The sequence below is a fragment of the Seriola dumerili genome, unplaced genomic scaffold (genome assembly GCF_002260705.1).
Source record: "Seriola dumerili isolate Sdu_G_001 unplaced genomic scaffold, Sdu_1.0 BDQW01000219.1, whole genome shotgun sequence".
Taxonomy (NCBI): Eukaryota; Metazoa; Chordata; class Actinopteri; order Carangiformes; family Carangidae; genus Seriola; species Seriola dumerili.
In genome coordinates this window covers 3,059,113-3,076,612 of record NW_019174474.1, presented here as the reverse complement: position 1 = coordinate 3,076,612, position 17,500 = coordinate 3,059,113, and the positions used below count along the sequence as shown (strand labels likewise).

General features: G+C 43.2%; 2 protein-coding genes across 3 annotated transcripts in view; one reads left to right on the top strand and one right to left on the bottom strand.

Moving 5' to 3' along the window:
- Window positions 1-2,387, bottom strand: part of washc1 (WASH complex subunit 1) — an 8,450-nt gene extending 6,063 nt beyond the window's left edge. For both annotated transcript variants that reach the window (XM_022754431.1, XM_022754430.1), the window contains exons 1-3: window positions 2,281-2,387; window positions 1,205-1,345; window positions 1-70 (exon numbers count right to left, since the gene is read on the bottom strand). The exon at window positions 1-70 is cut by the window's left edge and continues 42 nt beyond it. In XM_022754431.1, the coding sequence (XP_022610152.1) occupies window positions 1-70; window positions 1,205-1,345; window positions 2,281-2,288 (219 nt within the window). In that variant the 5' untranslated portion in view covers window positions 2,289-2,387. The remainder of the gene's footprint in view (window positions 71-1,204; window positions 1,346-2,280) is intronic.
- Window positions 2,388-3,098: 711 nt separating this feature from the next.
- LOC111228501 (IQ motif and SEC7 domain-containing protein 3-like) overlaps window positions 3,099-17,500 on the top strand; it is a 28,333-nt gene continuing 13,931 nt past the window's right edge. The window contains exons 1-6 of the mRNA XM_022754403.1: window positions 3,099-3,625; window positions 8,507-8,581; window positions 12,698-12,815; window positions 13,881-14,282; window positions 14,774-15,501; window positions 16,250-16,411. Of these exons, the coding sequence (XP_022610124.1) occupies window positions 3,099-3,625; window positions 8,507-8,581; window positions 12,698-12,815; window positions 13,881-14,282; window positions 14,774-15,501; window positions 16,250-16,411 (2,012 nt within the window). The remainder of the gene's footprint in view (window positions 3,626-8,506; window positions 8,582-12,697; window positions 12,816-13,880; window positions 14,283-14,773; window positions 15,502-16,249; window positions 16,412-17,500) is intronic.

Below are 17,500 nucleotides of genomic sequence, written 5' to 3'. Positions count from 1 at the left end.
CTGAGCTAGTCTGATCCGGTCAGTGACGCTCTGCAGCTGGCGGCGGTTCTTCTCTACACTCTCAGACACCCTGGAAGCAACACACACAAACACACCACAATATGGACATACACACATCCACACACAGAGGAAAATACGTCTGAGACCTTATTGCACAATCCAATATAGAGGAGTGTGTGACTTGAGACACCCCATTCCACTTTTACATCTTTATATACATTCTGCGGGGTGCTTAATCCAAAGAATGAACTAATAAAGTAATAGCACTAATACTTCTTCCATTTAATAAAGATGATTTACTGAAGTACTCCACAGCTGTGCTAGTGGCACAATCAATCATCTAATTACTAACACATCATGTTTCAAAAAGGTTATTTTGGATAATCAATTCTGATCATGAATGTCACTGTTTCCAGGAGACACAGACAAGACTGTGTGTCCTACAACAGCTGTTATGGCATTAAGTGTGGCTAAGAATATGGACTCCACATGCAGGCCATTAAACGTAACAAAGATTTTTTTCTGTCCAGAACAAATGCTGTAATATAAGATACCAGTACATTTATGGATGGGCAATTTGTAGATCATTAAAACCCTTTTGACTGCTGTTTTATGGTTCTAACCATCAGCTCTGTTAATTGCTAATAATTTTGCATTTCTGACATGTAATAAACTTAAAACAAACTGACTATTTGGTATAAAAAGATAATTCACAAATTAACTGGTAATGCAACCTTGGAAATTCTCCGACCCCCTGAGACCATGAACTGGATAAGTATTATAGAAAATGGATGGATGGAAAACAATTGTTACAATAGTTGTATCTTTATTATTAAGTTGTTATTCTTTTTGACGAATTATTTATTCAGTGAAACAGTCATACTGTATATTGCAACAACTAGAAATTCCCAGAGCCTAAAATGATTCAATTTACAATCTAAACTGGCAAGAAATGCAAGCTCATCTTCTAAACTGTGACATGTAACCAGTAAATAGATATTTCTAAAATATCACAATATCACAATTTTTTCAATTTTCTTTTGTGCAAACAATGAATTATTCTGCTCATAATTTTAGCATTAGTTATGCATCATACATACATACAACATTATATCATACATATCAAATATGAAAAAGAGTAGTAATAGTAGTACAGGAGTAGCAAAAGCTGCGTGTGCCTATGTGTTTGTGATTCTGGGTTTACCGTCTGAAAATATCATTAGAGATGTTCTCCAAGTAGAGTAATGCATCTGCTATCTGATGGACAGCCTCCTCTCTCCTCAGGTCTGGTTGGATGAGAGGCACTGAGTACACCTGGCCCTCCAGGATGTGCTTCTGGGTCATCCTGCCAAACATCAACACAGAGAAAAACATCAACATCATGAACCAGACTGTGTGTTACATAGTCAAAGCTTGTTTCTGAGCATGTGAGTTTGATCTTGTTGCTAGGGGAAAGAAATATGTCAATTCTAATTTAATTAATAAAGCAAACTCTGACTGGTCTGTAATGACAGAAACCTGACAGACTGTGGCAATTTACTGTTTTTTTAAATTTCAGTCAACACTGTAATGTTTGTTGTTTGATTCAACACTGTTGTTAGGGATATGTATAGATTAAGGCACAACAGGCTCCTGGGCAGTTATGTAAGACACGCTAATACACAGGAAGAAAGACCCTCTGACTGAAAGAAAAGTCCTTTTGTGTCTCTTTGTGCTGGTGATATGTCTCTTTGTAGTCATTCTATGTTTCTTTGTAGATGTTTGTTGTCTCTCTGTGGTCGATTTACATCTCTCTGTTGTTGTTTGGCGTATCCTTGTAGTTGTTTTCTTTCTGTTGTCGTGTGTTGTCTCTTTGAGGTTGTTTTGGAGGTAGGGCCCCCTGGGCCCCTGTCTATTAGGCCGACTTACTAACTCACCCATGGCTAAAACCCTGCTGCTTTCACACACACTTCTCGACTTCATCTGACTCTCACATGATCACGCAGTCACAACTCTGTTGTTATGTGGATATTTATCCCTTTTCAATATGCACTTTGGCCCGAGTTCATCCCTATTGCTGTGTTTGCTGATATTAAAAGCTCACTGATAACAAACATGTACTCAAACTGTTTACTAGCAAATACTTTACAAAGTAATAATCTGTATAACGTTACTGTAATAAAACTGACTCTAAAATGAAAGCCTGTTCACGCTGAAGTAAGAATCGCTTTAAACCGAACCATACCCGCTCTATGACAGGTTATACCGAGACACCTGCTGGCTTTAAGATAACAGACTTACCTGACCATGAGTACTGTTTACTTGTTAACAGTTTCAAGAAAAATATAAGAAGAAACAAGCCGGGCTGTTGATGCTACAGATCCAGCTACTTGTTTAGCAAAACAACGGTTCCGACTTCCGCATCCCCGTGACACGTGACTACGCCAGAATTGTGATGTTGCATTCATGTGACTTCGGAAATTTTTGCTTTCTGAATTGAACGCATGTGAACGACGAATGATCAGAAGTAGGCTATTAGCCAACGTTAGAGGTATAACGATAACATCAAAACAATATGCCTCAAGAATAATAATATAAGTAAATAATGATATTAAAAAAAGAAAACAATTTTCTGATTTTCTAAAATCTGTCTTCATTATTTATGTGCAGTAAACCAAGCACAGGAGAGTCTCGGATACTGAATCTCTTTCTACAGCCTATAGGGTGCGTGCTTACCCCGGAGTTCTCTTGTGCCTGTGCGTAATGACGCATCTGTCCTCCAGCTCCAATACCCCTCCTCCCTCCTGACACATCTGGATCTGGCTCCTCTCATCAGCACCACTCAACGCAGTGGGGGTGAGGGAGAGAGAGACAGAGAGACGGAGAGAGAGAGAGAGAGAGAGAGAGAGAGAGAGAGAGAGAGAGAGAGAGAGAGAGAGACGGAGAAGCGAAGGCTACCTCGGTCGGTGCAGCCTCATCCACAGCCAAGCAGAATCAAGAAGAGGAGAGCGGAAGGACACCTCACCTGCTCACAGATAAATTGCATCCCCTCTTTCCTCCATCCGTCACTCCAGCTTCTTTTTTTCCTTCTCCTTCTCTTCCCTCCTCTTGCTTCGGGTATGATGAGCTCCAGCCTGCTAGAAAACCCGGTGCAGGCGATTCTGTACCTGCGGGAGCTCACCACCATCGTGCAGAACCAGCAGAGTCTCATCCAGACCCAGCGCGCCCGGATAGAGGAGCTGGACCGGCGGGTGGACGAGCTCATCGGCGAAAACAGGCACTTGCGGGACGTCAGGGTACAACAGCAGCACCCTTACTATCACCACCATCACCACCATCATCACCCCGACCCCAGCTGTCTTCACCATCACCACCATCCTCAGGACCCTCAGCTCAAGACTGGTGCGGGGTCTCTGCCAGAACATGCGGTTGCACCAGCACAGGTCGAGGCGACTCCGGGGGTCCAACCATCGCCTCCCCAACCTATGGACCCGGGGGACATGCAGCTGGTCCCAGCTGATCCGTCCACGGTTTCACCGGTTGAAAGTGACCCGGAAAACGCTGGAAGTTGCCACAGCTGCCGCTCTTTGGTTCAGATGACCCCGACAACCCTTTGTCGATCCCTGGCCCTGGCTAGGAAATCCGAGTGAGTAGAGCTTTTATGTTTTTGTGTGTGTGTGTGTGTGTGTGTGTGTGTGTGTGTGTGTGTGTGTGTGTGTGTGTGTGTGTGTGTGTGTGTGTTCTAAATAGTCCAATACAATATAGCCTATGGGAGGCTACTGAGAAGGTTTCTATGGTTTTCATACATTTCTTAAACCTCCTATGGTTTGTTGAATTTTCTGTGTGGCATCCGTCTAAAACTGTAGCTATAATTAAGAGCGTGCGCGCGCGCGTGTCCTGCAGATAGAGAGGCGTTTAATTAATGAAGAAGGCGCCTGCAAATTTCCAATTTTCAGCTGTGTGTGTTGGCTAAGGACTGTGCCAGAAGAGGAAGAGGTGGATTATTTAAATGAGAAACTGAATCACGATCACTGGATCATTACATAACAAACAGCTGTAGGCCTATAATCGTGTATGTGTGTGTGTGTGTGTGTGTGTGTGTGTGTGTGTGCTGGAAATACACACACAGCTAAGCGGTCAATGTCAGCTCTAGACAGGAGCAGCTTCACGTGCGATGATGAGACACCGCGAGTCTCTGTCCGCGGTGCTGCTGGTTTCTCTATTATTTAGCCTACTGCACGGGATCTGGGAACTCTCACGGGACCTCTGGGCCTCTGATGTTGCTGTGGTAGATGAGACACACACGTGCTCACAGTCAGACACACACACACACACACACAAACCACCCCCTGCTTGGCACCAGAGCCTCTTACTACATCATCACATCACCTAATGAGAGAAAACCATCTTTCTCTCTTTTTCTTTTTCTCTCTCTCTTTCTGTGTGTGTGTGTGTGTGTGTGTGTGTGTGTGTTCTGTTCATAAGTTGTATCCCAGTAGGAGTCCTGATTGGTCTCTCTGGGAATCCACCCCCAGTGAGGGGAGCAACACAGAACAGAGGAGTTGAGAGGAGCAGAGTGCAGAAGGGGAAACATGTATATTAAAAAAAAAAGAAGCAGTTGTTGATATTCAATCCTACAGTGTGTGATTCACCTGCCACACCTTGCACTTCCTCTTCTGGAGTTGTGTGTGCTTTCATATATGTGTGTGTGTGTGTGTGCGTGAGTGTTTGTGCACACAATGCCTGTTGCTCTCCTCGGTAGTTTTGCCTGGAACCTGAGTTGTGGTTGTGTCCTCTCAAGAACCTACCCTGCGGCAACTATTTGTTATTCTTTGACGGGAATCACTGTAACACCAGTGGTTCTTAATTTTAATTAGTTTTATTGGTGAGGAAGAAATTACAATAAATGAATTGCTGTGAAAAAGCTGGGGGCAGAAAACAGCAGAAGCATCCACCAGTTGATCAGACAGCAGAGTAGGGCTGCATGGTTTATTAAATGGCCTTTCTGCCCCTGTGGTTGCTGCTGTGTGTCCTTGAATGAAACGTTACATCCCCACCTCCTCATTGATTTTAAGTCCATCTGGATAAAACCCGTAGCTTAACACCTAATTTCTAGTTTCGCTTCTGGCAGGCCATACAGTTGAAGGGGAAGTGAGACTTTCACATGCATTTTTAGAGGATTCATCTTCCTGTCATTGCCCGCTGCAACCTGTCTGCAGCCGATCTGCCCTCTGCTATTCCTGTTGTCAGTGACTTGTGTGTGTCAGCGTGTTTCTCAGTGTTACAAACTGTATATGTTTGTGTTTGTTTGTGCATCTACATATGCATGTGTTCGCATACATTCTTTCTTTCACACATCTTACATCTTACAGTATGCATTTATCTAAGTGTTTATCGTACTCTATCGTATATAGAGCCTAGTTTTCTGTTCCCAATAAAAAATGACGTGGGCTTGTGTTCTGCTTAGGGTTGGCTGTGAGTGTGTTTGTGTGCCTTCCGTTGTCGTTAGCATTGCCAATGCACGTGGATGTGCCTAATGGGGGGGGGGGCTCATTCTCATTCTCTGTCTCTCTCTTCCAGCTGAGGCTCCTATCTGCCCCACTTAGCCCATGGAGCGAACAGTAATCAGCCATTCTCAGGAGAGAGAAAAAGGCAGAGATAGAAAGAGAGAGATGCAAGCTCAGTTGTTGTCTTTGATGGATCCCTTGGAGGTGTCTAGAGGAAGGAGCTGGAGGCTGACATTGGAGTGGACCAGTGAAAGGGAAGGAGCCAGAGTGAGAGAGTTGGGAATAAAAACAGAGAGAGTGGTCAGGAGAGAATAGGAGGGGGATGGGGGGTGATGTCAGTACACAGAGAAAGACAGGTAAAATGAGAGAGCAAAACAGAGAGGAGAGAGAGATGGAAAAAAAAGCGGAGGGACAGGCTGTGGTGTCCTGTGGCGCAGTGGTAGGTGAACACAATGCACTGGCAACATTTTTGAGTCCCAATGGAGTTGATCTTGTCGCATGTCAACCCTCCTCCTTCTCCCCGCTTTCCTTACACTCTCTACTGGATGCTGGATGCTGAAAAGCGTTGCGTTTAAAGTACACTTACAAAACAGGAAAGAGGAGAGGGGTGGGGTGAGGGAGACCAGGGCACACAGAGAGTGAGAGAGAGTGAGAGAGACAGAGAAAGAGAGAGAGAGAGAGAGAGAGAGAGAGAACATGGGCCTACAGCAGGAGGCATGTACTGTTAAAATATTCACCTGTTCTCTTTGTTAGCGTTGTTGGAGGCGGATGGCCGTTATGTGTGTGTCTTGTACAGACAGATGGATGGACCGGCTGACTCTGTGTGTGTGTGTGTGTGTGTGTGTGTGTGTGTGTGTGTGTGTGTGTGTGTGTGTGTGTGCTCAGGGACCCAAGCAACCTGGCGCCTTCCTCACTGCATGACCAAAACAAACTGAGCAGGGCTGTAATTACCCTTCTCTTATTAAAAAAATCAATTATTTCACATTTCAAAGTTCAAAGCTTTAGATTTTTTTTTCTATTTTCATAGTGTTGTGCCTTATTGTAAAGCAATAGTCATATATTTTGAGAAATACGCTTATTCAATTTAGTTAATTATTGATGTGGTTACTCTTTCACAGATTTGGTTCCCTGTTTGATTGGTTGTTACAGCCTATGGCTTTAATAAAAAAGATATAGTTTTTCATTGTGGATCTAACACCTGACAAAGGTCAACAGTGTTGTTTGTGCGTATGTTCAGTCTTGATTTCATTTTCCTGTTTACCTGTGTTTACCAGGTGTGCATAAGGTAACACTTGGTTTGGCTTTGTGACCGCTGACACAACACACAGGCGGTGAACTACTGCACATTTGTACTGCACAGATTTATGGATCTTGAATATTAGTTTGCATGTGGTGAATTCCACCTTGAAGGGGAGATGAGATTAAAGAGAAAGGCCTCAACTCTTAATTGGATTTCTAAATAATAAATGATTTTTTTTTTTTTGAGATAGCAAATAGCTGAAATGAAGAAATAGAAAAAGAGTCATCTCATATGTGAGAGTTATTATGTGTATGATTTTATTAACCTGCAGTTTACCTGGAGGGGAAAACGTGTAACTCATTATTGTCTCATTATTTATTATACAGTCTATCTATGCAGTCTAAAAATGTAACATACATTGACAAGCACGTTTGATGAATGACAAGTTGTCCACTTAACTTTATTTTTTGTCCGGGTTTTCTGGTGTGTGCGATGCAGAGGGGAGAAAAATGCTAAAAAAAAAATGGATATTGAAATTTAATTTTTCTGAAGATTTTTGAATGAGTTGTTAACAGAAGGCAATTGATTGTCTACTGAGAGAATTACTGCAAAAAGATTCCAAATATATTGACAATTCAAGTCAATAGAGGCAGCAGGTGCTGTGCTTTGGTCCCCACCTGTAGTCTCAAAGTTCCAACACCGAGCCTGTAAACCACAGCACAGGTGCTGCTAAACTGAGACCCAATTATTCATGTATGTGCAGTGTGTTTGTGTGTGTTTTGTCAGCTGTGTGGTAGGCGTTACAACAGATGGAGAAGTATTGTTCATAGAAAATGCGAAGAGTGTTGATTGGAGATATTTGAACAACAACAAAAAAAAAATCTGTGTGCCTTTAAGTCTGCGAAAGTTGCTGTGAAAAGTAGCTTTTTATAGCTCGGACTGTCACTCTGAGTCTTGCACTGACTCTGAATGCCTGTCACTGTGGGTCTGTGTCACGAGCAATATGCTGTTCCCAGGTCAAAAGACTTACTGTAGCGTAGCCAAGAAATTCACTGTCAACCGACTGCTTTCAGCTCATTGTGGACCCGATGTGACCGACGCTCACACCCATGCCTTCAATATATTTAGCTGTGAGACACTGACACTGAGGATCATGCTTAAAGTCTATGTCTCCAGTAGTGGAGAGTGTCCAGCATCCAAAAGGTCAACGCGTCATGTTATTTTTTCATTCTCTTCACTCTAGATTGCTCCACATAAAAGCACCAGCAAAATGCCTAAAATATGAATGTAAATGTAAAATGTATGAGAGAGAAATGAAAGAGACAAACTTAAGAAGAGAAAGAGCAGTAAACAGAGATGGAGTAACCATCTGCCCAGATTGAGATTGGGGAATTCTGCTAAATCACCACTGGTCTCATGAATTGAAGGAAGGCAGGCATAAACAAGCACATCCGGACACACAAACATGTAAATACCCGCACTCATTCTAAGCTTTCTCAGCTTTGAATTGACCTACATAGGGTATTTACGCCGGGATCAGTGCCAAATTGTAAAAAGAACTCATGGAAATAATCCAAAAGAGTCTGAGGAGAGCCTCTTCAGGATCTTTTGGGATGTTGGACTAAGAATGAGCATAAGGAGGAATATGAAAACAAGGCAAACAACTAGCAACAGCCAACAATAACCGAATGACATGCTGTCCTTCCAATTCTGTCTGCCTCTCCTCCTTCCTCCCCCTTTTGCTTACCTCTCCTCCTCCCTTGTCTGTGCCCTTCTACAGGAGTGAGACTGTGCTGCATCAGTTTTGCTGCCCCGCCCCTGAACATCCAGAGGCTGACACCACTGGCTCCTCCGGGTAAGACAGAATCAACTACCAATCACAACACCTTTATTTTTACATTTTCCTCTATAGGTTTTTTGCTCCTACTGCTAGATTGTGCTCTTTCAGCCAATGAAAACTTTCTGCCTCTCTATATATACACAATCCTTGTACATGTGTGTCATCTAACTGAGTCATGTCCGCACCCAGGCTTTCAATCATGCTTGTTTGTGTATGCACACAACACTGTACAGCGCGTGAGTGTGAATTGGTGTATTTATGGACGCGTGGAGCCTGGAGTTAAAGTGAGAGTTAAATTCTCCGTTATAAAGCTATAACTCTGAAAGCCCCAAGGGTAACTCGCATATAGATAGACAGTGAGGGGGGGTGGTGGGGGTGGGGGTGGGGGACAGATATTGCCGCTATAAAACTGCCCATGGCAACCCAGCAATGACGCAACGGCTACTACTACCATAGTAACCGGAGAACAGAAGTGTTGACTTTGAGAATCGACTGTAGCCACTTTTACCATCTGTTTCTGAGTGGGCAAGGTTGTCTGTTTGTTGTGAAGGTTTGTTCATATTTATGTGTGTGTTTTTGTGTGTGTGTGCGTGTGTGTGTGTGTGCAGGGGAGCATGTGAATGAATGACATTTCAATTGAGGATGTTTAAATGAGCAGAGCCCTGTTTTCAACTTTGAAAAGCTGATTTTGTCATGTTTCTCAATGATTTGCCCTCCCTCCTCCAGAGTTTCTCCCATCGTTTAATCTTCTGTACTCTGTTTCTAAATCCAGTCTTTTGCAGTCATGTCTACTTTTTCTGTCTCTTCATCTGCTGTAATATCCTTCCCCCTTGTGTTGTTTATTTCTGTATGCATCTCTACTCATTATTTATCTGTCTGTTGGAAGACTTTGTCTTTCTTAATCATCTCTCTTCAATTATTTCTATCTCATCCCTCCTTATCAAGTCTCTCTCTCATTCTGTTTTTATTAATATCACCATCTGTCTGTCTGGAATCTCTCTCTTCTCTCTGATCTGATGACTTAACTCCTACACCCACATAGTCCTGATTGGATGGGCTAATGGCACAGCGGCAGTGGACAGCCAGCTGAGATGATGAGATGTAGAGGAGCCGCGTAACACCGTAGCTCATTATTATCATCATATAAAGTTGTGTTTGCCTGGTGGCTGCAAACCTGCACCACCTTTACACACTAACTGTCATCCGCTGAATCAAATCTCCCAAGAGATGTCATGAGATCCGCCTCCAGCCTATAACCTGCTGTGCCTTTTCTTTCCTCTATACTCAGCCTTTGTGTGTGCACGTTTCTCCCCTGGCTGTACAGTACTGTGGGTTTCTATGGGACCTTGAGTGATGCGATTTGACAGATGTTCATTTCTCTGTCACCATGACGTCACACGTTCAGGCGGAGCAGGCGTGTGTGCTTAGTGTGTGTGTGTGTGGGGGGGGGGGTGTATTAGAAATAGAGACATAGAGGGAGTGTATAGCGCCCATATCATTATAGAGGCTTTTGCTGTCCAGATGCATTAATACCTCAACTCTTGCTTTTAAATCCTCTAATGTATTCTGATGTGCTCTAATGTATTCTGATGCAGCACTGGGGCATGGCAGTGTTTTAATAGAGTTTCTGATAGAGACAGCCTCCAGCATGCACACACCAACACATCTTCCTGTTTCTTCCCTCCGTTTCTATCGCGGCCTTTCCTCTGGTTCCACTCTCTTTTCTTTCCCCATTTCCTCCAACTTTATCTCATTTAAAGATATGACCGATTCTTGGCTCGGGACGCAGAATAGTTGCTTTCACAGCAATCAAAGAAAACAAAGAGGAACTTAAGTGATGCACTCATTATTTAATCATGAGCAGGCTTTTTATTCTCCCCAGTCCTGTTTAGTCCCTTTCGTGTAAAAAATTATTGGAGTAAGCATTATCCGGATGGAGGAAAGATTGTACAACCACACAACATCATGCACACACACACACACACACACACACACACACACACACACACGCTCATAATTGCACACCATTATGAAACCTCTTAGGGTGTGATTTTACCTCTATACTTCTATACTCTATATCAGAGCATTTTGGGACCAGTTTGGCTGAATAAAGGGTGTTGAATGTCAGGGGTTTCTTCCATTTAGTAGTGGTGAGATGATTTGCTAGACAAACTGGCCACTTGAAATGATGAAGAAAGCTTAATTTGGGTAACTGGAAAATCTGAATATACAGTGAAAGGGCACTTTCTGCTATGTCATGGCAGTAGTCTGCTTTAGTAAGCCTTACATGGCTTTCACAGAATTTTGATAATGCTGTCATGCAAACGAACATTGTTGGGTCTGTGGACAGGCCCTGGCATTATAAGAGGAGGATGGACATTTCAGGTCAGATTTAAAGAAAAATTTTTATTGTGTTTTTGCTTCAAGCTTCTTCTGTATTACTGGAATAATTATTTCTTTAATATCTGTTGAGTCAGTTTTGATTATTCTATTGTTTCTTCAAGTCAAGCTCGACTTTGAGAATATGATAGCCTGTCTGTTATTGCCTTGCATTGCTTCCAGTGCTTCTGAACTCCTACATGCCGTCACAGACGTTTCCTCCTCTTATACTGTAATCCAAGCAGCAGAAAATGGAAAATAGTCATTTTTATTTCTAAGAAGCAGACTCAGGCAGTTATACTTTTCATCACAGTTGCCACTGAAATGTTCATCCAAATGATGTCATTGCCATGGAAACACACGAGCTATTTGTAGTTTCATGCACAAGATCAGCACTGATTTCATAGCAAAACATCTGGTGGGAGACTGTTGGTGTGCCAAATGACCATACAGGAGTGCAGATCCAAATTTGAAGGGACAGTCTTTCAACTCCAAGTTCAAAATCACTTTTCTATTTGTTACCTACTGCAGTGTCTCACACATTCTTTCACCCATTTGGTCCATATTCCACAGTATCAGACAGTGATATTCAGCGCTCTAATTGGTTCAGTCTAGGAGCAGATTGTTGAGTGATGAGTTCGTTTGTGGATATATATAGTACTTGTTATTTCCATGGTATGAAACTGACAATGCCTAACAGAGGTCTCTTTGATCGCTTCATAAATAATTCCATGATGAACTAAAACTGTCTCCATAGCATGTACACTGCTTTTCGCTTAAAATCCCTAAAGTTTTTCCTTTGATAGATGTGTTTAAATTACAGTTATGCAACACTACACCTGTCAGTGAGGAACAAAATGTTGATCATTTACAAGTGTCAGAAATTCACTTCATTGACTGCCCACAATAAAGTAAGGCTGAGACAATGAATCAATAAATAGATTAGGTCAGTGGTTGCCGACCAGGGATCCAGTCAGAAAATGTTGCAGGGTGAATGAAAGGGTTGCAAACTGTTGCAAACTTCCCAAGTCTTTGATTTTTTTGTGAAATGCTATTCAGTTTTACCGCTGCAGGCCTCTAAGTATTCATATGAAACAATCTGCAAATGTTCGACTGAACTGCTACAACTGCACAACTTATAGACATGCAACACAGGTAGATATTGCTTTGCCATAAAGAAAAAGGTTGGGAACTGATGGATCAGTTGATTAACAGAAAATGAATCATTAACAATTCTGATAACTGATTAATTTATTATTTTTTGCCCATTTATTAATTAAATATTCACTGCTTTTCTCTGTTTTATATCTTATATGTGTTCTGTTGGTTGATCAACATAATAATAATAATAAATAATAATAACACATTTTCGATGACATTAAGAAACAATGAAAATATTGTAGCTTGCAGCCCTGCTACAGAGGAACTTTTAATATGTGGGAAGTAGTAAATGACTGATTCTGGACACAGTCTGTAGTGTCAACTTTTTTGTATTTTGAATCTGGTCACATATGGAGAGTTTCACTCCCACGACTTGCAGTGGAGTCACAAATCTGGCCAAATAGGACTGGACACATAAACTCAGTCATCCTTGCCCCGAGCCACCACAGCCAGCCATCACTTTCCACCTGCTGCTTCCCTCATGAACCTCTTCACACTCCGCATAGTTGATGACCTGCCACTGCGATAACGGCAGAGTTTTGGAGGTCAGTGTGGAGGTCTGAGAGCTTTCTGTTCTTATCTCCGTGGCAGTGGACAGATGCTGAGCCTGGAGGATGGAACATCCTCTGGTGGTGGACAGGAAGTGGAGGGGACCAAGAGGGAGGGACCCAGCGAGTACGAGATCAGCCTGGAGAACAAAAACAAACAGGTATGTCTTTTTTCAAAAGTGTGTGCGAGCCCACAGGCAAATTTCTGTGACAGAGCGAAGGCTGACTCTTCCACCTGTTTTAATTTGAGGAGGTGTGTGAAGGATGATCATTTGACATTGTGTCTTGCATGATGAAAACAGATTCCCATTCAGATCTATTTCTGTCTATGAAAAAGAGCACCAGCGACTCCACTGCCACAGCGACATGAACACGAAAGATGCTAGGTTGTCATGGTAACAGCTAATAACTGCTTCTGGCAGCTGGAGATGTCTTTATTTCTCATAGCAAACTGCTGAGGGGTCTGCTGTTGCCACTGCTGCTGCTGCTGCAGTGTGTGTGTGTGTGTACATATATATATATATATATATATATATATATACGAGTGTGAGTGTGTATCTGTGTACGTCCTGTGTGCATCCATGCACTTTTTTGTGAGCATGCTTACGTTTGCAGACACACACCCAGGCACATGTGTGGCTGTCCTCCTTTTCTCCCTCTTTTCTCTGTCTCTTCTTCCCTCGCCTCCGACTCCCCCTCCTTCTTCTCTCCCTCTTGCTGAAAATATAGGAGGGCGAAAATTCTGGAGGATGCTAAGATTTTGGGCTGAGCCAACAAACGGAACAGAAATAGGCTTGTGCGGGTGTTTACTTTTCTATTCATTTGCTCAACAGCACCTTTGTCACAGCCTATCCATCCTCCGTCCTATGGTCCTTCAGCTAGTATTAGCAGTTGAATAATGATAGATGATGTTTACTTTAGCTCTAATTCCATAAACCCTCACTGGTTTTAAAAGAGTGGACAGATAAGTAAAAAGGATACTTCTAAAAAAGGGTGTGAATGTGAATTTCCTGACTCAGGCAATGCTGAAAATTCTTTTTTATCTTTTGTAGACACAGGCGCAAAATGGCAACATGATGTTTGCCTCTGGTGGATGAATAAATATTTTTCAGTGGCTGCTCTGTGCTTTGCAATATCACTTTTGCAGTCTCTTCAGTCAGTTTCAGAGCCGTGTAAACATGCTTGATATTTAAACTCACTCCCCCTCACTCTCTTCCCCTCCCCAGATAGAAGAGTTGGAGCAGAAGTATGGAGGCCATCTCATAGCGAGGCGAGCGGCTCGTCGCATCCAGACAGCCTTCCGTCAGTATCAGCTCAGCAAAAACTTCCAGAAGATCCGCAACTCTCTGTCGGAGAGCAAGTTGCCTCGTCGGATCTCCCTGCGCCAGCCCAGCCCTTCAGGCCGAAACCGGAATGCAGCCCAGAGACACAGTTACAGTCTGCATCCAGGAGGAGGACAGATACCTCTGCGCTCCAAAACTCCCCCTCCTCCCCCGTGTCGCTCCACCTCTCTGCCCCCTTCTCCTGCATCTGCCCCAGCAGCTGCATCCTCTTCTGCCCCAACCGCAGCCTCACCTCAAACCCCTGGACCCACACTCACACAGCTAGAGGACTGCTTCTCTGAACAAGTGAGTGTTTTTATTTCATGTTATATCTCCCATAAGCTTTGTTCTAAATAGGGTAATAGGGTTTGTTCCAGACGGAAATATCTGAACAAGTGTTGGACAGATTCCCAAAAAATTTTGAAGAGATTTCACGCCGCCCTCAGGATGAATTGCAGTAACTTTGGTGATCTCCCTGTGTTGCCATCATCAAGCCAAAATGTAAATTTGTCCAATTCTACTGTCACGCAGAGTGGATACGCAACAGCTTGACCTGGCCTTAGCTAAACTAAATGGACTGGCCCCTCTGGCTTGATGGGCAGTTTCATTTGAATGCCATGGTCTGCTCAGTTGCCAGCCACCATCACTGTTTACGTAGTTCCACTTGTCTTACAAATAGCCACTAATTAGAAACCTCACTGAAATCAGAAACTTTTCCAGTCACGAATCAAACTCCTTGACTTGATTAATGTTTTTGAAGTGTATTTTTTTTTTTTTTTAAATCATCTTATTTGCAGCTGCACTCCTTGGCCCAGTCGATCGATGATGCCCTTCGTGGTTGGAGCTTGTCAGAGGGTGGAGAGGGGAAAGGGCTGCTGATGGACCCCGGGGCACTTCGTGCAGCTGCTGAGAGCGCTTGTCTGCCTCGCAGTGCCAGCTCGCTTCTCATGGCCTTCAGGGATGTCACGGTTCACATCGACAGCAATAGCTCCTACACCATCTCCTCTGCCACCACCACCACGACCACCACCTCTATAGGCAACGCAGGTGGGGGAGAGCCGGGCAGCAGGAAGACCTCTTTGAGTGGAATGGCTGGGGGTGGAGATGGCCAGTCAGTGGAGGAACCAGAGTTTCCTGCCCCTCCTCCCAGCGAGGAGCTGGAAATGGTTGATCCGGGATCCAGGAGGGGCTCCACAGTGCCAGCTTCGGGAGGAGGAGGGTTAGAGGGGGAGAGCGGCTCAGACAGACTGGGGTCCACTTCCACTTCTACCTCTGCTTCCACCGCCATCTCCACCTCAGCCCAGTCTAACCAGCAGCCCGCTCAGATTTACACCCAGTACCAGCAGTACCACTACACTCATCCTCAGCAGATCCCTGGGGGACCGAGCCCTGAGGCCCTGCAGGCCCTGGTCGTCTCTCTGCCCAGGGACCGCTGTCAGGATCCAGCTTCGTGCCGCTCACCAACCCTGTCCACAGACACACACCGCAAACGCCTCTATCGTATAGGACTCAACCTCTTCAATGTGTGAGTGGGCTGGCAAAACACACACACACACACACATACACACACATTCAAACTGCAAAATATTTCTGCACCCTCTGGCTCAGGGTTCAAAGTACACTTATCACTGTTTGTGTCTAACAAATCTCAAACAGCCCAGCAAACTGTTCTAAGCAGCTGCTCATTAGTGTTTATGATTGTTGGGAGGAGCTGCCTTTTCAGTGCCATCTTGTCATGATGTCTGTGAAAAAAAGAGGTAGAGCGAGGGCTGGGAGATGAAGTGAGGAAGAGTGAACGAGAGAGATAGAAAAGAGGGAAAATGCAGTTGAAGAGTAGAGACAGTCAAGGAGGTCATGAACAATGTGAGAGCCTCTCAGTGCCTATAAATAGAGTCCACGGTTGGCCTGCACTTATTATTAGTTAATACAAATTAAAGTAAATGAACTCTTATGCATCAGTGACAGTGGGTCTGATCCAGAAGTCCAGAGCTGACAGATTTTTTTGCATGAATGCACTCTTCCTTTCTCTCTTTCTCTTTGTGCTCTTCTTCTTCATACACACACACACACACACACACACACACACACACACACACACACACACACACACACGCGCGCACATTAACGCACTCTTTCTCTTAATTACAGTGTTACACATTTTCTTTCTCACTCAGGTCCACACACCTATCCGCTTGAAAGCACAAAAAAACATCACACACACCCTGTTAACTCTAACACTATCTGCTTTTCTGCTGTTGGCGATCTGCGGGCAGGAACCCAGAACGAGGCATTCACTTCCTGATCACACGTGGTTTTGTCCCAGACACGGCCATCGGAGTGGCTCACTTCCTGCTGCAGAGGAAGGGCCTGAGCCGACAGATGATTGGAGAGTTCTTGGGGAACAGCAAGCTGCAATTCAACCGAGATGTCCTCGAGTGAGTCCTTATTATTTATATATATTGTACAAGCATCACACATGAGTTTGGGTTGTGATAGTATTTCATTAAATCCAAGTCCTGTCGTGAATCCACTTTTCCAATTCCAATTCCAATTTTATCGCTTATTGAATCTATTTAGGATTTACAAAATAATCTTTATTGAAGGTCAGTGGATGAAGTTTGCTCAGTTCTTGTGGAGATGACGGTTTAGGTTTTTAACAAAGGTTAAAAAATAAATAATCATATCAATACCACTCTCTAATAATGCAGTCTTTTAAGCTGTTTTGGTTAAGCAGTGGTCAAGCACCAGAAAATGCTGGAACCTACAGAAACCCAAAATGCAGCAAATGAATAAAAGCTATTTCCACAAGCTGAGTGTTAGATGTCGTCACTGAGCTTCATGTGTAAAATACAATAAAATAAAATTAATAAAACCACCTTTTGAGTTTCCAGCTTGTGAAAAATTCTTCCTCCACTATGACACTTTTATGAATCCTTAAGTTCATCAAAAGTTGTAGTGCATCTGGAACAAAATCAATTTATTTACATCTTATTAACACTGATTGATTGTAGTCTTTTCAACAATGGCTTATTAGCATTTTTTGTGATTGCAGGTTTGATTACTTATTATAAAGTGAGAAATTCCTAACTAAACTAATCTCTAAATAAACAGTCTCACCTCAAGCTGTTTTGGAAATGTGTTTTCGACCACATCACACGTTCCTCATTAGCACATATAAAATTAGCACTGTATATGTAGATGTAAGTCAACAAAGTAAACAAATCTACAGTATCTTACCTCAAGGTCCATTTATTAGATGTTCTGGAGCTTTTGACTGAATCACGGTACCTATAAAAGTCAAGACTGAACTGTGAACCTCGACTCCCTGGATGTTTTGCATGTTGTTCTTCACTACTAAAAATGAGAGGTAATAAAAAATGCAATGAGAGATTTGTTAGACTTTAATGAATTCAGGTATTTTAAAATATCCAAAAGAGAACTGTCTGCTGGAACCTAACCACCTCATACACACACACACACACACACACACACACACACACACACACACACACACACACACACAC